The following is a 27500-nucleotide window of genomic DNA, read 5'->3' on the forward strand; positions in this document are numbered from 1 at the left end:
CTGATGACACACTCTAACATTGTGACCATGTCTGTAAAAATGAAAAGAAAACACTAGCAGCTATATATTACCCAGACAAACTTATAAAACAATTCGAGGGGCTGTTTGGGGTAAAATCATTTCAATATTGGTTCACAATGTGAGTAATTCGGTTCCTTATTAACAAACTAAAATTACGATTAAAGATGCAGCCTTTAGACATACAGTAGATTACCACAAAATATAAGGCATTCTGGTCTATAATATTCTGTTCCGTTATATTCTGTTATGATGCATTATATTCTGATATAATCTAGTCTATTCTGTTCTATTCTGTTCTATTCTGTTCTATTCTGTTCAACATTTTATTTCACATTATGGTTTACAAGATAACTAACATTTTTCCTCGCATTTTAACTAATTTTACCTCGCCAAGAGAAATACTGTCAATCCTTACAGGCCAATATAAATATATCTATATCTAGCGACTCAAGACGTTGCATGTATATCCCGCCGTAGAAAAAGAAGCAAGAGTCGTAGCCTATGGCTGTGTTGAACTGGGTTTGTTGACACCAATATGCAAATTCATAATTTAATGAGTAAACACATTAATGATTTCATAATATCAATGACAAAGTTGGGGGGAAAAGCCTTGCTTCAGTGGAGTATAGAGTGGTCCATAACATGAGTCGGGTGGGCGGGTTCTTAGACGGGGCTAACATTAACAGCTGCTCCTGGCTTCATAACCAATCAGCATCCCATAAAGATGACGTTAAAGTGTCCTACGTCAGCCCAATGGCGATAGAGTAGAGTTGGTGCAAGGGAGTTTGAGTGGGAGATAGGGACTAGCGCGCCCCATCACAGCACAGGGACCAGGGACAGCAGCACCCTCCCACCCTCCCCCCGCCGACTAAAACAGCTCCTCCGCGGCCAAACAAGTCCTGCAACACCCGGCTACCCCTCAGACAGCAGCGGCCAGCACACAGGCTACTACTTCTTTACCGCCGTCCGGAGGACAAGAAGAACAAAAACAGCTTCAAAACTGTTGCAGCACGTTTTAAAAGTGGACCTAACACCTCCTTACTTCTTGGACATGGGCGATATGGGGGATCCGCAGAAAAGTAAGTGAAGCTGGTTCAACTGTCGATTCTATTTTATTTTGAGTGATGCAAAACTTCGGCGACATTAGACTCAATTTGTAGGTCAATTTGTAGTTTTTGTTTTTTTGTTTTTTTAACGTTTGTCAACTGTTTGTGCAATGTTCATTGTAGTAGCAGGTCCCATTCAACGACACGTTTTCCACCGAATTTTCTTTACAATACCTGTCTAGAGGATGAAGTCGTTCAATGTCAGTAAAGTTACTCTGGATCATTGAATAGCAGTGCACATTAAACTATAGCACATTCATAAATAACGTTATTAGTGTTACTAACGAATGTGTATTATTTTATAATAAATTATAACATTAACTAAAGTGTAATTATCATTATGAGACATTATTTTATACTCAATCTAATCTTTATAATTGTCCTAATATATATTCTGATATTTTTTTCTGTTTTGACTTTGTTCTCCAGAAACGCGGCTGATCTCGCTGTGTGTCGGCTGTGGAAACCAGATCCACGACCAGTATATTCTGCGGGTCTCTCCAGACCTCGAGTGGCACGCTGCCTGTTTGAAGTGTGCAGAGTGTAATCAGTATCTGGACGAGTCTTGTACCTGCTTTGTCCGAGACGGGAAAACCTACTGTAAAAGGGACTATGTCAGGTAAGAGATGTTTGTTATGAAAAGTAATAGCGTTGATAACCTTTGTTTCTTATTGATTGATTGGTTGACACATTCACGTATTAATTGCTATCATATAATTAACATGGTTATACAACGGACATCAACATTTATTTTTGGCGTGAATATCATATCTGATGGTCTGGACAATTCTATTTAAAAGTCATATTTAGATATTCTATCTAAAAATACAGTTTGATATTGTATTTTCAGTCCACACAGTGTTAATATTTATTATTGTTTTTATGACCACCAAATCATCATAATTGCAATTAAGCCGTTATTATCTCGTCAGTATAATAACAGGCTACATATACTATTGTCGAAACCCACATCAGGACTCACACAGTTAAGGTGATTTCTGCTGTCATTTTACAACACGTTTACATATTCAGTACAAACTATTTTATAGAAACAAATTATATCATGTACTGCGTTATTTCACTGTATCGATGGCCATTCAAGTGAAGTCTAGCTGGATATTATTTACATAGACCTATAATTGAAATATTTTTTTTATCCCTCAAATTGGCCAAATATATTAGGCCTACATATAGACTACAATGTAATTAATACATTCGACAATTTGTAATGTTATCGTCTATAGTAGTAGTAATAATAATAATAAGAAGAATGTTACTATAAGTCTTCTAAGAATATTTCCAGATATAATTGCACTTGTTCATGAAAAATATGTGTTCCATTCTTCTCTGTTACCTCAGAACAGGTCTGTGCTTTGTCTTTACAATATGTTATACAGGTTCCAAGTAATCTCATGTGATGTAAACACAACTCAATATTAAGGCCTAACAATCCTGCTTTAAAAAAAAAAGATGCCCTGTGCTTGTCCTGTTATGTGTGCTGCCCAGCCACAGTAACACAGCCTAACGGTGGGTCGTGGGCCTAGTGACGCCGTTAGCTAACTCTGACCGGTCATCCAATCCCTCTTTACCCTCTAGGTTATACGGGATAAAGTGCGCTAAATGCAACATCGGTTTCAGCAAGAATGACTTCGTGATGAGAGCGCGCTCCAAGGTGTACCATATCGAGTGTTTTCGGTGTGTGGCCTGCAGCCGACAGCTCATCCCGGGGGACGAGTTCGCTCTGAGGGAGGATGGCTTGTTCTGCCGGGCCGACCATGACGTCGTGGAGCGGGCCACAATGGGCGTCGGAGACCCCCTCAGCCCCCTCCACCCGGCCAGACCTTTACAAATGGCAGGTAGGTTAACACTTTATATCAATGGCAGTGCTGTTTCTTTGTTTCTTTTTGTGGGCTTGTTTAGCCGGTGTAGGTGTTGGCCATTCGGTTGATGTTGTAGTCGTTGGAAACGTTTATTTTCTTTCATTCATGGTTGGGGCATTAGTTGGATTCTTTGTGAAAGGTTATTAACATTGAACACATAAAGACAACGACGAATGCATAGCGTCATAGACTCAAATGTTTCGATAGAACTAGGCTAAGCGTTTGTCATGTCCCCTAATACAACAGGCTACGTGCACATGAACAAATATAAACACATAACCCAAAAACGTGTTTTATTGGATAACGTTGTCATGATGTGCAGTTTGCCGTGTGTAGCCTACATATCTACAGTACAGGCCTAGGTTTAAAAAATATTTTTTACATTTATTTTTTAATTTAAGGTTTATATTTCAATTATATATTTCAATATATATTTCTAACACTTACAGGAGTCAATATAATATGATATGTAAATATATTGGGTGAAACATTTGTTTACATGTCATAGTTATAAACAGATAATGTAGCCTATTATTTAATCTAGTTGGGATACTAGTCGTTTATGCGAACCACATTATCGGTTTGATAATGTCAACAGTGCAGTGATTAAATAATTTGCATAAATGCGTTTTTTTGTCAAGGTTCCCTCCGCAAGGAAGGATATCTGGGTAAAGTATGTTCATGGATGAATGGAGGAACTATGAATTTAAATCCAATGTTTTCAGCTAGTCAGATGTTTTGAAGCATCGCCAAATAAGAACAATCCGCAGTCTACATTTGAGGCCGGTTTTATAACGTAATTGTTTGTACGGAAGTTTGAGGGGCCTATAGACTGGATAAATGCATTATGTTGCTTTTGGGGGAGTTTTGCAAGTCAGTTGGCCACGCATTCAGAATGGTCGAATATGCTATTTCCTCAGGCTAAATACCTATAGGCCTATGTGTAAGCGAACTCGCACTTAGTGCTGATGTTAAATAGAGTACATAACCCAAGCTCGGCAGATAGCCACAAGCAATGCTTCGTTCATAATGATTCACCCAATCATAAAGTCTACACCAATGTAATCCGAAACATAGACTATTTGACAGTCCATTTCCGCTCATGGCCTGCGCCCTGGTCCAAGTTTTAAGACCGCAAATGTTCACCCAATACAACTAATTTTAAACGATATGTTCAAACTGACATGAATGCACTTTCACTGAAAGTTATAACCATTCAACTTTAATAAAGTTATACCGTTTTATAAATTATAACCATACACAAGCTAATATCAAAGTGTATCAACATATAGCCCATCCACCCCATAAGAAGGTGATGATGATGGACGTTCGTTATGACGTCCAGTGGACTCTCGTTAACTAGGCCTATAGCTGTTATAAAACAAGGTATTTACTCTTTCTTTGTTGTTGATTTTTATTTTATTTTATTTTAATTTTTTTTGACATTATTCAAATTCTCAGTGGCTTCAGTTAAAAAAAATCTAGGTCTAATACAAGTTTGAACAATCTGAAATTGAAACAGAAGTGAATATTGATTAGTTAAGAATGAGATTGGTTGATAGTTGATAGTCATCAAATATTTCTATAAGCCCCGGATAACAATAAGATGACTGGATACTCCATACTAAGCGCTACTACTGGGTCGTTTTGGGAAATCCTTTTAAGACTTATAGGCTACGGTGGTTTATTGTGCTGGTGTAATTTTCAAAGTGTATATTTTTGTATTCTCAACTTCTGCATCCAACACAATTTCTTTATATAGCCATGGTGTTTGAAGTGCCGATAGATAATGTTTTTCTTTGTCTGCACTCTGTCTCAACAGCAGACCCAATATCAGCGAGACAGCCCGCGCTCCGACCGCACGTCCACAAACAACCGGAGAAGACAACTCGCGTCCGGACCGTTCTTAACGAAAAACAGCTCCACACGTTGCGGACCTGCTACAACGCCAACCCCCGGCCCGACGCTCTGATGAAGGAGCAGCTAGTCGAGATGACCGGTCTCAGTCCCCGAGTCATCCGGGTCTGGTTCCAAAACAAGCGTTGCAAGGACAAGAAGAGGAGTATTCTGATGAAACAGTTACAGCAACAGCAGCCCAACGACAAAACGGTGAGAACCCTGTCTGGTCTTTATTTATATAAAGGATTCAAAACAGTGGTGTTCTTGTCGGTCCAAACGCTGGTAGCTGTTGTAACTGTTTCATTAGAATACTCCTGTTCTTGTCTGGTCATTTGATGTTATGAAAGAACTGGGGTGGAATAGAAACAGGGACATGGTCCTATACGTCTGCCTGTGGATGCGTAAGATATATATCCAGATACAGGCGTATACGTTCATACGTTTCGTCGCCCCCCCCCCACACACACACACACACGCACGCACACACACACACACAACAAATATCCAGCATGCCCATTCTCGCATCTTTATCATATTCTAAATACCTAATGTTGTTTTTGTTGTTGTTGTTGTTGTTGGGTCAATGTTGACGTGCTAATTTTAAACTTTATATGACGATCAGTTTCTCTGGGACTATCTGCAGAATATCCAGGGAATGACGGGCACACCAATGGTGGCGGCCAGCCCGGAGAGACACGACGGTGGTTTACAGGCTAACCCAGTGGAGGTGCAGAGTTACCAGCCGCCTTGGAAGGTCCTCAGTGACTTCGCGCTACAGAGTGAGATCGACCAGCCCGCGTTTCAACAACTGGTGAGTTCAGATAGGAGAGAAGGTAGGCTGTACTAGAACACAACTGGTGAGTTCAGATAGGAGAGAAGGTAGGCTGTACTAGAACACAACTGGTGAGTTCAGATAGGAGAGAAGGTAGGCTGTACTAGAACACAACTGGTGAGTTCAGATAGGAGAGAAGGTAGGCTGTACTAGAACACAACTGGTGAGTTCAGATAGGAGAGAAGGTAGGCTGTACTAGAACACAACTGGTGAGTTCAGATAGGAGAGAAGGTAGGCTGTACTAGTACACTAAACCGTCTGTCTGGGAGACAGTGTAAACGAAATCACAGGTAACGGTTAGGTTGTAATTTTGTTTTTCATGCTTCATGTTATGTTTGTTATTATTTGATATAATTAGGCTATTTATAAGTGACGTATGGGGTAGAAATGCAACTGTCATATCAAGGGTTTACATTGTATATGACATTTTATTGCATTGTCTAAAGTGTATTATTGAAATAATTTTTGAGCTAATATCTTGACGTGTGTCAATAATGTGATGTATTGGTTGACATGTCACTGTCATATCCAGGACAGACCCTTTACATTTAATTTGAATGTCTAAAATGTATTATTGACATACTATATATTGACCTAATGTCTTGACATGTGAATAATGACAGTCAGCCTAACATTGTTTTGTTTCTTTGTTCAGGTCAATTTCTCGGAGGGAGGCCCTGGTTCCAACTCGACAGGGAGCGAAGTTGCCTCGATGTCATCCCAACTTCCAGACACACCCAACAGCATGGTCTCGAGCCCTATAGAGGCGTAGGCCCTCGCGGACCGAGTGTAGACTACGTCAGACTATTGTCATATTTCTGACTGTTGATGTTAGTTGGACAAAGTGCCGGACTGACTGAAAACCCTAAAAAAACTTGACTCGGGGTGGAAAGAAACAAAAAATGTCACTCTTTTGTTGATTTCATTCGAACTGAGAGATAAAAAGAGAACCCCCCCCCTCCCTCTACTGCACGAAGCCTCTTTAACAACAGCTACTGGTTGTAGTTTTACACTGTGAAGACAATCATGGGATTATTACCCGAGCTAGATCTGTCCAAGCGTCCGTCATTACGTCCGTCTGTCCACTCGCCGCAAAACAACCCTGGAGAAGAGAAGGAGAGAGAGGACCATGGTGTAGACGAGAAGAAGAAGCGTGTTACAAGGAGCGGTGGAGAGCGCATCTGCCTGCATCATAACGTGTCTGCGACTCATGCGACTCATGCGTAACGAGATGTATAGATTTCACTACATCGTCCATGACTGGTGCTGCCCGTTGGAAATGCCTGTTTACAGTTTTGCCAAAAAAAGAATACAGAAAACCCCATACATACACTTCAACAAAACCCCCCTGGACCCATGGACCTCTAGGAACAATCCAAACGTTATTATTGAAGATGAAATCTGAAACCTAGGCTACATTTGCGCATTGTTGTGCGTGATGTTTGAATATACAAACAAATGACTGTCTGCCATTTCGGTTTCTATAAAATAGCTTGACTTGAGATCCGCCCGCTGTTATAACGACGTTTGGAGGGGATTGCAAATAATGCTTTTCCATAGTTTTGTTATTATCTCCTTGATAAAGCCCAAGTAGGCCTACTAAAGCATTGCAACAAGGTATACCTCTATTATGCCACAAGCTTCGTGGGACTATTGTGTGTGAGTTTGTGTCCGTCCAATAATATTGTTTTCTTTCCCAAAGATGTGTATAGTATTAAGTTATAACGACCGTTAGCTCTGGAAAAAAAACGTGTATTTCTTCCGTTAATTCCTGTACAACAAAATTATGTTTTATTTATCGTCGAAAGACTTGCCACTTTTTTTTGTGTAACCTTCTATACTGAAGTAAAAAAGAAAAAATATTGTACCGTGTTTTCTGAATTATCTATCCAAATTGTATGTGTCCTGTCCCTTTCTTAAATATTATTATGTAAATCGACATCACATGTAGAAATATATCTCCAGGATTATTTCACTAATAAACATGGACTTTAATGTAAAAGCCATACGACGGCAGATATAGTCTGCGCCTCTTTTGGTCCTCGCCCTGCATTCATCCCATTATTTTACACCTCCTTTGGGCCTAGTGATTTCATATGGAACTCGATTAAAATTAAAATTGCACGTAGCTATCACTGTGATTAACAGAAGACTCGGTTTAGATGGAATGTTTGATTTAAAAAAAATTAGTAACAACGTCACATTTAATAAGATACAATGTGTTGGCGCTTTGCTTGGACGATGTAGGCTAAATTGCATTATAGAGAAGACGAGATGCAAGCTATAGGCTATCATAATTACTATTAGTGGAGCGGTGTCGGATATATCATTCTGTACGTCTGTGTAGGCTAGCTCTGACCTGACATTCCGAGAGCTTGGTCCTATCTGCAAATAGATGATTTTGAGACATTTGTCTTTAAAAGTTCCCGAATCCTCATTGGTTTGAACGGTGTCACAAATGTTTATTTTGTATTCTTAAGGACATGAATTGTGGATATTTAGAGTACTATTTATGTAGAGAACATTTGAACAGAAACAAGGCTATGTCAACAACTACATTTGTACAAGAAAACAATATAGATAGAACTGTGTAATCCCAAACTCTCGATATGCCATGCAGAATTACGCATAACGGCCATCCTACCCACTCCATAACCTAATGCATTCACTCATCCACGTCGGTGTTTTAGAAGTCTGATTATAAACAAGTGACTGTACAATGACGGGCGCCATATGCATTTTAAAGCTTTAATGAAGGCGTTTCATGGATATAATTCTGACAATAGGCCCTGGTTGTTTAGCAGGCCTAGGCTACTCTGTCGGTATAACGGGTTTTGTAAGGCTGACGGAGGAGAGATGAGCTCTTTCCCCTCCGGTGACTGTAGTTAGCCTTTCATATTTGCAATCACCTTTTTGAGCCGAGTATACATGTAACAGTAGAATAACTCAATCCATTAAATACGATTGAAGGGTGGACTGGTTTTGAGTAATACTCATTACAATGTATATCACTCAAAAACTTCCAACACAAATTCAACTTCACCTCCAAAGTAATTTTATTCGAACATGGAACAACAGATCAGTGAGTAGCAAAGGACCCTTAGCCCTTCCAGGAGTAGACTATGAAGAATCACTCTAGGCCCAACAAAGCCTGAGGTCTAAACCAGAGATGTTCGGTATGTGTGTACAACTCTGTCAGTGTGAGTGTGTGTATGTATGTATGTGTGTGTGTGTGTGTGTGTGTGTGTGTGTGTGTGTGTGTGTGTGTGTGTGTGTGTGTATGTATGTGTGTGCATGTGTGTGTGTGTGTGTGTGTGTGTGTGTGTGTGTGTGTGTGTGTGTGTGTGTGAGAGAGAGAGAGAGAGTGTGTGTAAGTACTTTATGTATGTGTGTGTGTGTGTGTGTGTGTGGTGTGTGTGTGAGAGAGAGAGTGTGTGTAAGTACTGTATGTATGTGTGTGTGTGTGTGTGTGTGTGTGTGTGTGTGTGTGTGTGTGTGTGTGTGTGTGTGTGTGTGTGTGTGTGTGTGTGTGTGTGTGTGTGTGTGTGTGTGTGTGTGTGTGTGTGTGTGTGTGTGGGGGGTACAAAGCTTTATATCCAGCTAGCCCTATGATAAGCTACTGAAGCACAATGCCCTTGGGAGCAGGGAAACAAAAAACAAGATATAGAGGGAAGAAGAGAAGTGCCATCATCATAAAGGGCACTCAAGACACTTTAAGTGTGTCTGCCTGCCTCCCTCCCTGCCTGCCTGCCTCCCTGTCTGCCTCCCTGCCTGCCTCCCTGCCTGCCTGCCTGCCTGCCTGCCTGCCTCCCTCCCTCCCTGCCTCCCTGCCTCCCTTCCTGCCTGCCTCCCTGCCTGCCTCCCTGCCTGCCTGCCTCCCTCCCTGCCTGCCTGCCTGCCTGCCTGCCTGCCTGCCTGCCTGCCTCCCTGCCTGCCTGCCTGCCTCCCTCCCTCCCTGCCTGCCTGCCTGCCTGCCCTCCTCCCTGCCTGCCTGCCTACCTGCCTCCATGTCTCCCTGCCTGCCTGCCTGCCTGCCTGCTTGCCTGCCTGCCTGCCTCCCTGCCTCCCTGCCTCCCTGCCTCCCTGCCTGCCTGCCTGCCTCCCTGCCTCCCTGCCTCCCTGCCTGCCTGCCTGCCTCCCTGCCTCCCTGCCTGCCTCCCTGCCTGCCTGCCTGCCTGCCTCCATGTCTCCCTGCCTCCATGTCTCCCTGCCTCCATGCCTGCCTGCCTGCCTCCATGTCTCCCCGCCTCCATGTCTTCCTGCCTCCATGCCTGCCTGCCTGTCTCCATGTCTCCCTCCCTGCCTGCCTCCCTGCTTGCCTCCCTCCATGTCTCCCTGCCTACCTGCCTGACTGCCTCTCTCCATGTCTCCCTGCCTGACTGGCTGCCTGCCTCCCTCCATGTCTCCATGCCTGCCTCCCTCTGCCTCTCTCTGCCCGCCTCCTTCCTTGTTCCTCTCTTGGACATAGTCTTTGGATTATGATGCAAACCCACACCTGTATTGATCATCCTCTAAAAGTCTAAGCCTTTACTACTATAGCCCATAGACATGAGTAACGTGTTCAAATGTCTGTCGTATATCTAGGAGATATCAGAAAGCACAGGAAATAGTTGTGTTTTTTGAACACATATTTAACCCCTTGTTTTTGTTGGCACAAAACTACCTCCATACGTCCATTAATTTGTATGGGTTACCATCACTGTAGCTCGGCCACCTCCCACCGCAGATGGGCTCTCTCCTGGTCTGACAAACACGGTTGTAGCTCGGCCACCTCCCACTGCAGATGGGGTCTCTCCTGGTCTGACAAACACAGCTGTAGCTCGGCCAGCTTCAACCGCAGATGTGGCAGGCCAACATAGCTGGATTTGGTATATTGATATCCAGCCTCTAGCTTAAATTGATCGATTTTGATTGGGATTTTTAAAATGATGTTACACGGGTGACTCGTAAGGAATTATTCTAATCTAAATGACCCTGTCAGTAACATTCTAATCTAAATGAACCCGTCAGTAACCTTCTAATCTAAATGACCCTGTCAGTAACCTTCTAATCTAAATGACCCCGTCAGTAACCTTCTAATCTAAATGACCCTGTCAGTAACCTTCTAATCTAAATGACCCTGTCAGTAACCTTCTAATCTAAATGACCCTGTCAGTAACCTTCTAATCTAAAATGACCCTGTCAGTAACCTTCTAATCTAAATGACCCTGTCAGTAACCTTCTAATCTAAATGACCCTGTCAGTAACCTTCTAATCTAAATGACCCTGTCAGTAACCTTCTAATCTAAATGACCCTGTCAGTAACCTTCTAATCTAAATGACCCCGTCAGTAACCTTCTAATAAATCTGTATAAAAGTGAAATGGAACAACTCACAATTTGCTGTGTAACTGTCTCATTATCTTTCTACACTGGTAAGAAATACATTTAGAACAGACACGGAAATACATTATGTACAGTTACATTCTCAGAGGGAGAGATTACTCAACATACAGAGTAGTTTCACAGGCGTCAGACCTAGTCTGAGTTCCATGACAATTCACACTCCAAGCTGTTATTGAATCAGACATGACATTGGCTTGCCAGGTAGGCAGAATACAGAACCCCCCCCACCACCACCACCACTACTACTTCAGCCAGATGCTTCACTTAAATTGCACCAGTTAGTACCACAGTAGAGATGGAGTACTTCCACTGTGTTTGGCGCTACTTGTGCTTTTAAAGCTTTTAATTTACTGTGCGGCAAGTCAGATGGTTAGCCTAAGACCTGGTGATGACTTATAAGGACACTTGTTAGCTTTTAGCAACAATGCCTCAACGGGATAAACCTGGAAAGCCACACATTATGGCGTTGCCGTGGCGGCGAGGTTGCCTTAGCGCCATGTAGTGTATCTATGGGGTAGTATTATTAACATAAGAGACAGAGAATGAATGGATAGTGTTTTTGTCTCTTCTTACCTTGTTTTCCCCTAGTGCGCCAGTTGAAGAACCCCACGCTCTGGTCTCCGGTTCTGGAGAGACAGTAGGACTGAGCTTTCATCTTCTATTCTTTGTTCGTTCGTCCCGGGATTGCCTCTCTTAAAATCGTACTTTATCATACTTTACTGTGGATTAAATGACCATGTAAATGTTTAGAGTAGTCAAAATGGTTCCCTTTCAATACAAGTATTCACACTCTTACTGAATGCAACTGTAATAATTGATCATTGATGAATCTGTGAGGAATCATTAATTATCATGAGTATATATATACATACAGAACGGTATACATTTCACTTGCCCTATATCTTTTTTTGAGAGAGAAGTTCATGAAATTCAATATTCTTATTAATATTCATTGATAAATGATTCATGACTCATGATAATTCATGATTCCTCACAGATTCATCAATGATCAATTATTACAGTGGCATTCAGTAAAGGTATGAATACTTGTATTGAAAGGGAACCATTTTGTTGGGGGAGACATTATTTGATGAGTCACCTTACCATCAGTTACAGCTCTGACAGCGAGGTCATTCATCTGGAATCACGGCTCATTGGTTTCACAATACCCACAATACCCACAATACCCCCAACACTCACAATACCCCCAATACCCCCAATATCCCCAACACTCACAATACCCACAATACCCACAATATTCACAATATCCCCAACACCCACAATACTCACAATACCCACAATATCCCCAACACTCACAATACCCACAATATCCCCAACACTCACAATACCCACAATATCCCCAACACCCACAATACCCACTATACCCAACAATATCCCCAACACTACCCACAATAATACCCACAATACCCAGAATACCCCCAATATCACAATCCCAACACTCACAATACCCACAATGCCCCAATATCCCCAATACTCACAATACCCACAATACCCACAATATTCACAATACCCACAATACCCACAATATTCACAATATCCCCAATATCCCCAACACTCACAATACCCACAATACCCACAATATTCACAATATCCCCAACACCCACAATACTCACAATACCCACAATATCCCCAACACTCACAATACCCACAATATCCCCAACACTCACAATACCCACAATATCCCCAACACCCACAATACCCACTATACCCACAATATCCCACAACACTCACAATACCCCAAATACCCAGAATACCCCCTCACAATAATCCCAACACTACCCACACAATACAATACCCACAATGCCCCAATATACCCACAATACTCACAATACCCACAATATCCCCACAATACAATACCCACAATACAACACCCACAATACCCACAATACCCACAATATTCACAACACTCACAATACCCACAATACAATACCCCAATACCCACAATATCCCCAATACAATACTCACAATACCCACAATTCCCACAATATTCACAATACCCACAATACCCACAATATTCACACTATTCACAATACCCACAATATTCACAAAACTCACACTATTCACATTACCCACAATACCCACAATAGTCACAATACCCACAATATTCACAAAACTCACACTATTCACATTACCCACAATACCCACAATAGTCACAATACCCACAATAGTCACAAAACCCACAATATTCACAATACCCACAATATTCACACTATTCACAATACCCACAATATTCACAATACCCACAATACCCACAATACCCACAATATTCACAATACCCACAATACCCACAATATCCCCAATACTCACAATACCCACAATTCCCACAATATTCACAATACCCACAATACCCACAATATTCACACTATTCACAATACCCACAATATTCACAAAACTCACACTATTCACATTACCCACAATACCCACAATAGTCACAATACCCACAATAGTCACAAAACCCACAATATTCACATGACCCACAATACCCACAATATTCACATTATCCACAATACCCACATTACCCACAATATTCACATTACCCACAATAACCACAATATTCACATTACCCACAATACCCACAATATTCACATTACCCACAATAGTCACAATATTCACACACTCACAATACCCACAATACCCACAATATTTACATTACCCACAATATTCACAATACCCACAATACCCACAATATTCACAATACCCCAATATCCCCAACACTCACAATACCCACAATACCCACAATATTCACAATATCCCCAACACCCACAATACTCACAATACCCACAATATCCCCAACACTCACAATACCCACAATATCCCCAACACTCACAATACCCACAATATCCCCAACACCCACAATACCCACTATACCCACAATATCCCCAACACTCACAATACCCACAATACCCAGAATACCCCCAATAATCCCAACACTCACAATACCCACAATGCCCCAATATCCCCAATACTCACAATACCCACAATACCCACAATATTCACAATACCCACAATACCCACAATACCCACAATATTCACAATACCCACAATACCCACAATATCCCCAATACTCACAATACCCACAATTCCCACAATATTCACAATACCCACAATACCCACAATATTCACACTATTCACAATACCCACAATATTCACAAAACTCACACTATTCACATTACCCACAATACCCACAATAGTCACAATACCCACAATAGTCACAAAACCCACAATATTCACATGACCCACAATAACCACAATATTCACATTACCCACAATACCCACAATATTCACATTACCCACAATAGTCACAATATTCACACACTCACAATACCCACAATACCCACAATATTTACATTACCCACAATACCCACATTACCCACAATAACTGGCTCATCAATCACACATTCAGTTGGGGGAAAAGAGCCCGCTCAGAGCCATGATATATCCCTCACCAGGAACTGTAGGACTCCGGTCAAATGTAGCGCTTTATATAGGGAATAGGGTGCCATTTCATGCACAGCCCTGGGTGATCAGCATCTCTCATATCAACTATTCTTCTGTATAAAGGAGACTGATGGGGACTATTCCCCTGTCTAAGGAGACTGATGGGGACTATTCCCCTGTCTAAGGAGACTGTGATGAGGACTATTCCCCTGTCTAAGGAGACTGATGGGGACTATTCCCCTGTCTAAGGAGACTGATGGGGACTATTCCCCTGTCTAAGGAGACTGTGATGAGGACTTTTCCCCTGTCTAAGGAGACTGATGAGGACTATTCCCCTGTCTAAGGAGAACGTGATGAGGACTATTCCCCTGTCTAAGGAGACTGATGGGGACTATTCCCCTGTCTAAGGAGATTGATGGGGACTATTCCCTTGTCTAAGGAGACTGATGGGGACTATTCTCCTGTCTAAGGAGACTGTGATGAGGAGTATTCTTCTGTCTAAGGAGAACGTGATGGAGACTATTCTTCTGTCTAAGGGAGACTGTGATGAGGACTATTCCCCTGTCTAAGGAGACTGATGGGGACTATTCCCCTGTCTAAGGAGAACGTGATGAGGGCTATTCTCTTGTCTAAGGAGACTGATGGGGACTATTCCCCTGTCTAAGGAGAACGTGATGAGGATTATTCTTCTGTCTAAGGGGACTGTGATGGAGACTATTCTTTTTTCTAAGGGAGACTGTGATGAGGACTATTCTTCTGTGTAAAGAGGACTGTGATTGGTGACTCTTCTCCTGTCTAAGGGGACTGAGATGGGAACTATTCTCCTATGAAAATGGTATTGATGAGGACTTTTCTCTTGTCTAAGGGGACTGAGATGGGAACTATTCTTCTGCTTAAGGGAGACTGTGATGAGGACTATTCTTCTGTGTAAAGAGGACTGCGATGGGGACTATTTTCCTGTCTAAGGGGACTGTGATAGGGACTATTCTTCTGTCTAAGGGGACTGAGATGGGGACTATTCTTCTGTCAAAGGGGACTGAGATGGGGACTATTCTTCTGTCTAAGGCGACTGAGATGGGGACTATTCTTCTGTCTAATGTGATTGTTGTGGGGACTTTTCTTCAGTGTATCAGGACTGTTATGGGGACTGTTCTCCTGTGTAAAGGGGACTTTGATGGGGACTATTTTCCTGTCTAAGGGGACTGAGATGGGGACTAGTCTTCAGTTTAAAGGGACTGTGATGGATACTTTTATTCTGTGTAAGGGACTGAAATAGGGACTATTCTCCAGTGTAAAGGGAGTGTGATGGAGACTATTCTCCAGTGTAAAGGGAGTGTGATGGAGACTATTCTCCAGTATAAAGGGAGTGTGATGGAGACTATTCTCCAGTATAAAAGGAGTGTGATGGGGACTATTCTCCAGTATAAAGGGAGTGTGATGGAGACTATTCTCCAGTGTAAAGGGAGTGTGATGGAGACTATTCTCCAGTGTAAAGGGAGTGTGATGGGGACTATTCTCCAGTATAAAGGCAGTGTGATGGAGACTATTCTCCAGTATAAAGGGAGTGTGATGGAGACTATTCTCCAGTGTAAAGGGGAGTGTGATGGGGACTATTCTCCAGTATAAAGGGAGTGTGATGGGGACTATTCTCCAGTGTAAAGGGAGTGTGATGGAGACTATTCTCCAGTGTAAAGGGAGTGTGATGGAGACTATTCTCAAGTGTAAAGGGAGTGTGATGGAGACTATTCTCCAGTGTAAGGGGACTTTAACGGGGAGACTAAGAGGCAGGACAAAGGACACTGATAGAATACCCCTCCTGCCTGTCTGGCTGCCGGACTGTATTCAGCTCTATGAGGCCTGGAACAAAAACATCTCTGTACCTGGAGCTACGGCCGAGGGGAACAATCAAGCTGGGGCCTCTGGATGAGACCACATTGAATTGTGGGGGAAGATAAGCATGGGGACCGGGTCGTCCCAACGGTCCCGACGGCTGACTCCCAAAAGCCCAACACTGGTTGTGTGTGGAAAGGCACAGACAGAGATAGAGACAGAAGGCCAAGGCACACAGCACAAACTGTGTCAGCAGGATGAGATAACTGCATATTTAAGTCAGAGCGTCGGATGTTTTGATAGGTCAAAACAGTTTAGGTAACAGAATGGTTTTCTTTGAAAAAACCATGGATTAAAAAAAACATCTTAGAGAGAAGCAGTGAAGTCCTCAGGGGACACAAGATGGCTGTCGGCAGGCATGGAGAGAGGTAGAAAAGGGACAAGCATGAGAGAGAGACAGAAAGGGGCAAGCATGAGAGAGAGAGAGAAAGGGACAAGCATGAGAGAGAGACAGAAGGGGACAAGCATGAGAGAGAGACAGAAAGGGACAAGCATGAGAGAGAGACAGAAAGGGACAAGCATGAGAGAGAGACAGAAGGGGACAAGCATGAGAGAGAGACAGAAAGGGACAAGCATGAGAGAGAGACAGAAGGGGACAAGCATGAGAGAGACAGAAAGGGACAAGTATGAAGAGAGCGATTCAAAGAGAGAGATGGAGAGAGAGTATGAGAGAAAAAGAAAGAGATTGATATAGAGAAATACAGAGAGAGAGACATGTTAGAGAGAGAGAGAGAGAGAGGGAGAGGGAGGATATTTCTAAACTCGAGACGAGCCTCTTTGGATGGAATGTGTCCATGAGGAGGACACTCCAAGTGTTACTTGTCAGCGGAGCGCGTGTGAAAAGAGAACGCTAAGAGCCTTGGAAGGGCCCAAGAGTCCCGCCACGCGGGGTCATAGGGGACCAGGCTGCGTGCTGAAAGACCCACACTTCAACTTTTCAGTGTGTGGCACAAGACACCTGAAAAAAGCACTCCATCCGTCCGTCCGTCCCACAACACCAGCCACTTGTGTGACTCTCAACTCTAGTGGAAAGGCCAGGCCAGCATCAACAGCATGGCCGCAGGGAGATTGCAGTAAAGAGGAAAGGTGGTTCCTGTCGAGTATATTAGTTGTAGATCAAACAGAGGCAAAGCCACCTACAGCATAATCCCAGGCTCCTGACCAAGCACCGATATTTCCATTTGACAAGTCAACATTTTTGAAGGTATTAACCTGAGACTGTTATTGGCAGACTGCCTAGCGAAGCCACCTATGACCTAACACTATCTGACCCCTTTGATCCTTTTACTTGATCAGTGCTCCTGCTCATTGGCTAACCGGGCTATCTGCATTGTGTCCCACCACCCGCCAACCCCTCTTTTTACGCTGCTACTGGTACTCTCTGTTCATCACATATGCATAGTCACTTTAACCATACCTACATGTACATTCTACCTCAATGAGCCTGACTGACAGGTGTCTGTTTATAGCCTCGCTACTCTTATTTTCAAATGTCTTTCTACTGTTGTTTTATTTCTTTACTTACCTTACACACACACACACACACACACACACACACATACCTTTTTTCGCACTATTGGTTAGAGCCTGTAAGTAAGCATTTCACTGTGAGGTCTACTATACCTGTTGTATTCAGCATTTCACTGTAAGGTCTACTACACCTGGTTCATTCAGCATTTCACTGTAAGGTCTACTACACCTGTTGTATTCAGCATTTCACTGTGAGGTCTACTACACCTGTTATATTCAGCATTTCACTGTGAGGTCTACTACACCTGTTGTATTCAGCATTTCACTGTGAGGTCTACTACACCTGTTGTATTCGGCATTTCACTGTAAGGTCTACTACACCTGTTGTATTCAGCATTTCACTGTAAGGTCTACTACACCTGGTTTATTCAGCATTTCACTGTAAGGTCTACTACACCTGTTGTATTCAGCATTTCACTGTGAGGTCTACTACACCTGTTATATTCAGCATTTCACTGTGAGGTCTACTACACCTGTTGTATTCAGCATTTCACTGTAAGGTCTACCTACACCTGTTGTATTCGGCGCACGTGACAAATAATCTTTGACTTGATTTGATTCATAAAAATGTCGATCTCAATGTGACTTCACAGGTTTAATCAGAATCACCTTTATTCTTCAAGTACATACACAGAATTTCACTCGGTGATTTAAGTGCTGCCAGCAATAGACAAATGACAGAGGAATTTACACAGCCAATGTATAAATGCAGTAACTCAAAGCATAAAACTATAGATAAAGGATTAATCAACTAAAATAACAGTCATCCAATTACTCAGCTGTATATTCTATATGTACATATATATATATATATATATATATATATTTGTTGACTGGTGGGGTGGTGTGGTTCACCTGAAAGTGGTATTTAGGAAGCTCACGATGATCACAGAGATAGCATCCAGAAAACCACGGCAACACAAATGGTCTGGTGGCATCAGTTGAAACATCACAATGGACAACGACCAGATTTAAGGGGTGTGGCCGTAACGTACGTCTAGAATTACTCTAACTTTTAGAAAGACTGAAGTAAATTAGGAGAGGGGTTCATGTTTGAATGCTTTCAAAAAAAAAAAAAAAAATAAAAAAAAAAAAATATATATATATATATATATGTTTTAGAATGATTCATAAATTAAATGTGTCATTTGTTGTGAGACATTCACTAAATCGATCTCGCCAAACCCACATTCAAATATTACCCACTTGTACATTGTAGCTCACGTACAATATTTAAGTAAATATATATATATATATATTTTTTGTATAAAACAAAAACCTATACTCACAAACCTCAAAGCTTGCTGATTTAAAAAACCACACATATATTTGACAGTTTACCAATAAAAGTAAACAGTATTTACATTTATGACCAAATTGAATAGACCTGTGACTGTGAAGTATCAGACATATTACCTGATACGGGGCCCACATGTGGTTGACAAATCCTAAGTAATAATGGAAGTAACATTAGGGGGGGACAGAACAGGAACAGGTGGCAGGGCAAAGCCCTTCACATCCAGGGAAGATCTCTGATAATGCTGACAATGACAGTCAAACACACACACACACACACACACACACACACACACACACACACACACACACACACACACACACACACACACACACACACACACACACACACACACACACACACACACACACACGCACACACGCACACACGCCCACACACACACACACACACACACACACAAATGCTCATTTGCCCTCCACACCACACTATTAGTAACATCTAGTGTATATTTAAAGCAGTGGAAAGGTCCATTTCTTCTTTGACCCTCTTGGCTGAAAGCCAAAGGAGATAGCTTTTATAAAATATTAACCAAGGGTGCACCTTCATAATTTATTCCCAGGTGAACAGAGGAGTGGGCTGGGACAGACATGCACTAATGCTTTCAGACTCAATAGACATTTCCATTATTCCTCCCAAGCCAATTTGAGGCTGATAATGATGTTTATAGACAGAGGGAGCATGAGGAGTGGTTGGAGATACAGGAGGGGACTGTTTCAGATTGTGTGTGTGTGTGTGTTAGTGTTAGTGTGTGTGTGTTAGTGTTAGTGTGTGTGTGTGTGTGTGTGGGGGGTGGAAGCTCCTCAGAGGAGGAAGGAGAGGACCATCCTCCTCAGTGAATTTCATAAAAAAATGGTAAAACATTAAAAACGTTATCCTTTTTAGATAAAACTATACTATATACATTCACATGTCACCAAATAGTTGTTTAAAATACACTATTTATTATGAAGGTCTACAGTAGCCTGAACAGCACTCTGTAGGGTAGAACTATGGTGTAGCCGGAGGACAGCTAGCTTCCGTCCTCCTCTGGGTACATCGACTTCAATACAAAACCTAGGAAGGTTAGTGTTCTCACCCCCTTTCCATAGACTTACACCGTAATTATGACAACTTCCGGAGGGCATCCTCCAACCTATCAGAGCTCTTGCAGCATAAACTGACATGTTATCCACCCAATCAAAGGATCAAAGAATGAATCTAGTACTGACAGCATAAGCTACAGCTAGCACAGCAGTGCATATCATGTTTTGAGTAGTTGACTCAAAGAGAGTGAAAGACAATATTTGAACAGATTCATTTCATGAAAAATAAAGGAGAAGAAAGAGAGAGAGGGAGCTAGCTATATTTTTTCACTTTCAATTTCACTTAGCTAGAAAATGCAGCAAGTTAGTTTAGCCTACTCAAATACCTGGCTGAAACAGAGAGGGGATGCTATGCTAGCTAGTTAACTTAGCTATGCTATGCTATGCTATGCTAGCTAGCTGGCTATGGCTATCCAACACTGGAACTCTTCCAAGTCAAGGTAAGCTTTTGGTTTTATAAATGTATTGCCACCGGGACCCGCCGGTATAACAGCTAAACAGCTTGCTGACTGTACTGCATGATTGCAGCAGGTTTACTAATGTGTTAGTTCTAGTAGCTACGTTGACTGACTTTAGCTAATACGGTGACAATGATGTAGGCTGTGTGTAGTGTGTTCGCGGTAATGATCCGTAGGTTTCGCTTGGAAAGGTTTTCTCGCCTGGTCACAGAAAGCAGAGAGGAGGACAACGTGTAGATACGAGAAGGAATTATGTGATCATGCTGTTTGTACGTGGCTGCTATGAAAGTGAACTGTTTGTGCTTGTGATCAAGGGGTGTATTCATTCCACCAATTCTGTTTAAAAAAAAAGTTTCTTAAAAACGCACCCACATACATCTAATTAGCATAATTTTAAAAAATCACCATAGAAATCTCAGTTTCAGCAGAATGATCTAGAACGATCTGATGCGTCTCAATCCACTGTAGCCATCTATGTACATTTTTTAAAACATTTTTATTTACGCATCTGCTGTGAAAGTTGGGACTCACCTGAAGACGTTACAGCCGATTGTCCACCTTCTGTGCGTAGCTTCCGAACAGTCTGGACTACACACACTATGAGAGACTCTCACAAAACACATACATGTCGGTTGTTTTGCTCTAGGATGCCCACAGGCCTCACAAGACTCGTCTGATGGTCCCCTGGTAACAGTTGAAAAACAATGTATGGCGGCTGTTTAGTGACAAAAATAAGAAGTTAAAAATGTTTCCTGATCTTTCTTACATCTCTCAGATATAGGATATAACAAACTTTTGGGGGGACTATATGTTGTTCCATGTAGTGAATCTTATTCAATGTGTTTCTATTGGCTGATAGCAGTAAGGACTATCTGTTATTCAATGTGTTTCTATGGGCTAATAGCAGTAAGGACTATCTGTTATTCAATGTGTTTCTATGGGCTAATAGCAGTAAGGACTATCTGTTATTCAATGTGTTTCTATTGGCTAATAGCAGTAAGGACTATCTGTTATTCAATGTGTTTCTATGGGCTAATAGCAGTAAGGATCTGTTATCTGTTATTCAATGTGTTTCTATGGGCTAATAGCAGTAAGGACTATCTGTTATTAAATGTGTTTCTATGGGCTAATAGCAGTAAGGACTATCTGTTATTCAATGTGTTTCTATGGGCTAATAGCAGTAAGGACTATCTGTTATTCAATGTGTTTCTATGGGCTAATAGCAGTAAGGACTATCTGTTATTCAATGTGTTTCTATGGGCTAATAGCAGTAAGGACTATCTGTTATTCAATGTGTTTCTATTGGCTAATAGCAGTAAGGACTATCTGTTATTCAATGTGTTTCTATGGGCTAATAGCAGTAAGGACTATCTGTTATTCAATGTGTTTCTATGGGCTAATAGCAGTAAGCCCAAATAAAAAAATTATCAAATCATTTAAAAAATATATATTTTCTTTTGATACTTCAAGGGGTCTTGTTAATTCAAAATTTAACAGTAATATATTGCTTGGTATGACCTTCTTAAAACAATTCTTAAAACAGTTATAAACATATCTACATTTGTCCAATAGAAGCTCTCGTTTGCAACTGTTGGACCAGTGATTACACCCTAGATCGGCTAAAGGCAGGCAAGAGTGTGAAAGGCGGTGTATAACGTGTCACTGTCTGTCACCTCAATATTTGTCTCTCGAACTGTGTGCACCTACGTTGTAAACTCTCACTCATAGGCCAGGTTGTAGTAACCTCATGATGGGTATAGGGAACATTATAGTATCATGTAGTACCCTAAACTTATCGATGTTACATTGAACTGGCTGAATGGAATATGAATGACAGTCATCCAATATGCTGTAATAGAAACAACGTCCTCCCTAATCTTAAACGTCCCAAATGGCACTTTACCTTATTCCGGTCAGAAGTAGTGAATATGATGTCATTTGGGACATGGGGTGTCTTCTAACCAGCCTATTCAAAAGTTAAGGTCCTTTATATGGGGCTCCCGAGTGGCACAGGGGTCTAAGCCACTGCATCTCAGTGCAAGAGGCGTCACTGCAGTCCCTGGTTCAAATCCAGGCGGCATCACATCCAGCTGTAATTGGGAGTCCCATAGGGTGGTGCACAATTGTCCCAGCGTCGTCCGGGTTTGGCTGGTGTAGGCCGTCATTGTAAATAAGAATTTGTTCTTAAAACTGACTTGCCCAGTTAAATAAAGGTTCAAATAAAAAAAAATGGAATAAATAAATTGTCCCACAACCTCCTTGACTTAGAGGGCCTCAACATACCTCCATTCTCTCTCACTGTGAAAAGCACTGTCTGGGAGGAGACTTAACTCTGCCTGATTGAGTTGTTTTGTTGAATGACTGACGGTCAGCTGGGAGCTGGGATAGAGACATAGACATAATAATAATATATACAGTGTTGCTATGTATTGTATTTAATGGCTCACTTCACTGCATTAGCAGGATTGTGTCTTCAGTCATTGTAACATCCAGTCCATGGAATCTGCAGTCTGGACTAGTGGTCGCTCTAGACATTTTTGGAATGGAAACCTCCAGCACATTGGTCTGGAAAGTTTACCATGCTACATGGATATTGTTAAATTGGAAATAACCTGTGGGGATTTATATGTTGTGACAGAATAACTCAAAAATAAGGAAAAATGTCAAACACAACTAACAGTTTCCTGATAATAATTTTTCCTTTATTATATTTAACAAGAAGATCTGGATTGCGTGATAGAAACGTATTTTCCCGAATGAGCCAACATATGCAATGTTTACCGTGAATGGAGTCTCCGCTAAAATGTAATTCATTTAATTTGCCTGATTCAATTTCAATAACACTGAACTACGACTAAACAGATGAATAGAGGCATGGATATATGAGCCAAGGGGGTACCAGAGAAGTAGTGCTGAACTTCAGCTATACTGATTGAATAGAGGCATGGATATATGAGCCAAGGGGGTACCAGAGAAGTAGTGCTGAACTTCAGCTATACCGATTGAATAGAGGCATGGATATATGAGCCAAGGGGGTACCAGAGAAGTAGTGCTGAACTTCAGCTATACAGATTGAATAGAGGCATGGATATATGCGCCAAGGGGGTACCAGAGAAGTACAGAAGGTTTATCATGTGTGGGATTTTCTGCTTTCAAAGGTGGACACTGCCGTGCTGTAAATTGGTTAAAAGGCTCAGTGTAGTCAAAAACGAGATTTCTCTGTGTTTTAAAAAATACATTTCCACACTATGAAGTTGAAGTAATATTGTGAAATTGATAAATTGATGACAATGCCATTTTAATGTAAGAGCTGTTTGAAAACATTTCAGCCTGTTTTGGTTGGATGGAGTTTTGCCCTGTCTGATGTCATCACATGATTTAATGAATAGACCAATAACAAAGAGAGTTCCAAACCTCTCTGCCAATAACAGCCTAATATTCAATTTTCCCTTTCCCAGACAGATCAAGCTAAATTCTTGCATGAGCATTTGAATGGAAATCTATTATAGCAAGGTACTTAATTGTTACCCAGAAAGGATTTGATATTGGTAGAAAATGATTACATTTGGGCCTTTAAGCTGAGATGAAAAAATAAAAATAAAAGTAGAAATTTAACACACATTTAATTTTGTTGGATTTTATTTATTTCAGATACTTTAGGGATGTCACTAATGTTGACCCAGGCTTTTTGAGAAAATTAATTACTTGTTATACAAAATCTCTTTCTCTGAGCAATTGTATTAGTATAAAATAACATAATTTAACATTCATTTTAGCTTACAATGTACTGTAGCTCAGTATTTGAATTATATATTTTATACAGTCATTTTTGCTCATCTTTATCAAGTGTGTCAATCATTTAGAACTGACTGAACATATCCCGAGTCTGCCAATCATTTAGGACTGACTGAACATATCCCGAGTCTGCCAATCATTTAGGACTGACTGAACATATCCCGAGTCTGCCAATCATTTAGGACTGACTGAACGTATCCTGAGTCTGCCAATCATTTAGAACTCACTGAACACACACACATTTTTTAAACACACTGTCATAAAGGTAGGAACTGGGCCAGGCCAGCAGTAACTACTCTAACACTGCTGTTTTCTCTAGTTGATAGGGTTTTATCTAAGGAGAACAGATATGTAGAGCTGGCCAGGATCAGGTGAAATACCTTGTGAGGTTTCCACCTTCCACTCAGCCGTCGTTTATCTAACATCTTTACAGAAGATAGAGAGACTGAAAATAAAGAGTGTTGGTTAGTATTGGTATGCCCAGCTGCCTTCCATACCTGGGTTTAAATACTATTTGAAATCATTGTATAAACTTTAGCTGGGCTTGATTGAGTCTGCCTGATGCAATGGAAGCAAATGTGTAAATGTGCAAAACGTTCCCATCTGGTACTGCCAGCAGGCTAAAGACAGCCCTGTCCATCTGGTACTGCTAGCAGGCTAAAGACAGCCCTGTCCATCTGGTACTGCCAGCAGGCTAAAGACAGCCCTGTCCATCTGGTACTGCCAGCAAGCTAAAGACAGCCCTGTCCATCTGGTACTGCCAGCAGGCTAAAGACAGCCCTGTCCATCTGGTACTGCCAGCAGGCTAAAGACAGCCCTGTCCATCTGGTACTGCCAGCAGGATAAAGACAACCCTGTCCATCTGGTACTGCCAGCAGGCTAAAGACAGCCCTGTCCATCTGGTACTGCCAGCAGGCTAAAGACAGCCCTGTCCATCTGGTACTGCCAGCAGGCTAAAGACAGTCCTGTCCATCTGGTACTGCCAGCAGGCTAAAGACAGCCCTGTCCATCTGGTACTGCCAGCAGGCTAAAGACAGCCCTGTCCATCTGGTACTGCCAGCAGGCTAAAGACAGCCCTGTCCATCTGGTACTGCCAGCAGGCTAAAGGTTTGCTGCCTTCCTAACCCAGCTGAAGATTATTTTGGGGAACAATCACGCTTGGAGCAGCGAGCAATATCCCGTCTAACCTTAATATTGGCGACTTCAATTTAATGTTGCCTTCCCATTTTGGCAATATAATGAAAATGCTGCTTAAGTCTCTTACTGCACTAGGAGTTCCTTTGTCTTCACAAAAACATGATTGTTTGTCATCAGATACAGATCATATCATACTGAAAGCATCAGATTTATATCATTATCAATATTACACAGGTGTACTTTGTACTGGGGACAATGAAATTCCACTCTAAATTGTGCAGTTTTGTAAACACAACACAATTCCACAGATGTCTAAAGTTTTGAGGGAGCGCGCAATTGGCATGCTGACTGCAGGAATGTCCACCAGAGCTGTTGCCAGAAAATGTAATGTTAATTTCTCTACCATAAGCCACTTCCAACATCGGCCTCACAACTGCAGACCACGTGTAACCACGGCAGCCCAGGACTTCCACATCCGGCTTCTTACCTGCAGGATCTTCTGAGTCCAGCCACACGGACAGCTGATGAAACTGAGGAGTGTCTGTAATAAAGCCCTTTTGTGTGGAAAAACTCATTTTGATTGGCTGGGCCTGGCTCCCCAATGGGTGGACCTGACTTCCAAGTGGGAGGGCCTATGCCACCCCAGGCCCACCCATGGCTGCCCCCCTGCCAAGTCATGTGAAATACATAGATTAGGGCATAATGCATTTATTTAAATTGACTGATTTCCTTATATGAACTGTAAACTCAGTAAAATCTTTGAAATGATTGCATATTGCATTTATGTTTTTGTTCAGTATAAGTAACTTTCTAATAGTTTCTCAGGTTCCTTGGGAATTTCAAAATACAACTTTAGTTCATACAATGCAAAAGGTATTAAAATATTCAATATCTGTAAGGTATGTATTGTATACCATACATTCCAGTAGGTGTACAAGACACCAACATTATGTTATTATTGGTGATTAGGTAGGTCAATATGTTATTAATAGGTAGGTTATTATGTTATTAATAGGTAGGTCAATATGTTATTAATAGGTAGGTCAATATGTTATTAATAGGTAGGTTATTATGTTATTAATAGGTAGGTTAATATGTTATTAATAGGTAGGTCAATATGTTATTAATAGGTAGGTCAATATGTTATTAATAGGTAGGTCAATATGTTATTAATAGGTAGGTTATTATGTTATTAATAGGTAGGTCAATATGTTATTAATAGGTAGGTCAATATGTTATTAATAGGTAGGTCAATATGTTATTAATAGGTAGGTTATTATGTTATTAATAGGTAGGTCAATATGTTATTAATAGGTAGGTCAATATGTTATTAATAGGTAGGTCAATATGTTATTAATAGGTAGGTCAATATGTTATTAACAGGTAGGTTATTATGTTATTAATAGGTAGGTCAATATGTTATTAATAGGTAGGTCAATATGTTATTAATAGGTAGGTTATTATGTTATTAATAGGTAGGTCAATATGTTATTAATAGGTAGGTTATTATGTTATTAATAGGTAGGTAGGTTATTATGTTATTAATATGTAGGTAGGTTATAGGTAGGTCATTATTTTATTAATATGTAGGTAGGTTATTATGTTATTAATAGGTAGGTTATTATGTTATTAATAGGTAGGTAGGTCATTATGTTATTAATATGTAGGTAGGTTATTATGCCATTAATAGGTAGGTCATTATTTTATTA

At 41.3% G+C, this 27500-nt stretch overlaps 1 protein-coding gene across 4 annotated transcripts; it reads left to right on the plus strand.

Annotated features, from left to right (window-relative positions):
• The first annotated feature begins 845 nt into the window (after window positions 1-845).
• Window positions 846-7601, plus strand: isl1a (ISL LIM homeobox 1a). Of its 4 annotated transcripts, none has more exons than XM_042331224.1 (6): window positions 846-1100; window positions 1557-1746; window positions 2724-2983; window positions 4833-5116; window positions 5529-5717; window positions 6394-7601. In XM_042331224.1, exons 1-6 carry the CDS (start codon window positions 1073-1075, stop codon window positions 6508-6510), a joined length of 1068 nt encoding a protein of 355 aa, XP_042187158.1. In that variant the 5' UTR covers window positions 846-1072; the 3' UTR covers window positions 6511-7601. The 4 variants fall into 4 exon arrangements, with proteins under 4 accessions (XP_042187158.1, XP_042187157.1, XP_042187160.1 ...); XM_042331223.1 differs by having other exon boundaries at window positions 847-1100; window positions 4830-5116; XM_042331226.1 differs by having other exon boundaries at window positions 848-1100; window positions 5550-5717.
• Window positions 7602-27500: the final 19899 nt, after the last annotated feature.

The sequence above is a fragment of the Oncorhynchus tshawytscha genome, linkage group LG12 (assembly GCF_018296145.1).
Source record: "Oncorhynchus tshawytscha isolate Ot180627B linkage group LG12, Otsh_v2.0, whole genome shotgun sequence".
NCBI classification, from domain to species: Eukaryota; Metazoa; Chordata; class Actinopteri; order Salmoniformes; family Salmonidae; genus Oncorhynchus; species Oncorhynchus tshawytscha.

Excerpts from the sequence above, each read along its gene's own strand:
- isl1a (XM_042331223.1), top strand. The coding sequence starts at position 1,073 with ATGGGCGATATGGGGGATCCGCAGAAAA. Across the intron at positions 2,984-4,829 it reads CAGACCTTTACAAATGGCAG|CAGACCCAATATCAGCGAGA; the intron begins GTAGGTTAACAC and ends CTGTCTCAACAG. Across the intron at positions 5,117-5,528 it reads AGCAGCCCAACGACAAAACG|TTTCTCTGGGACTATCTGCA; the intron begins GTGAGAACCCTG and ends TATGACGATCAG.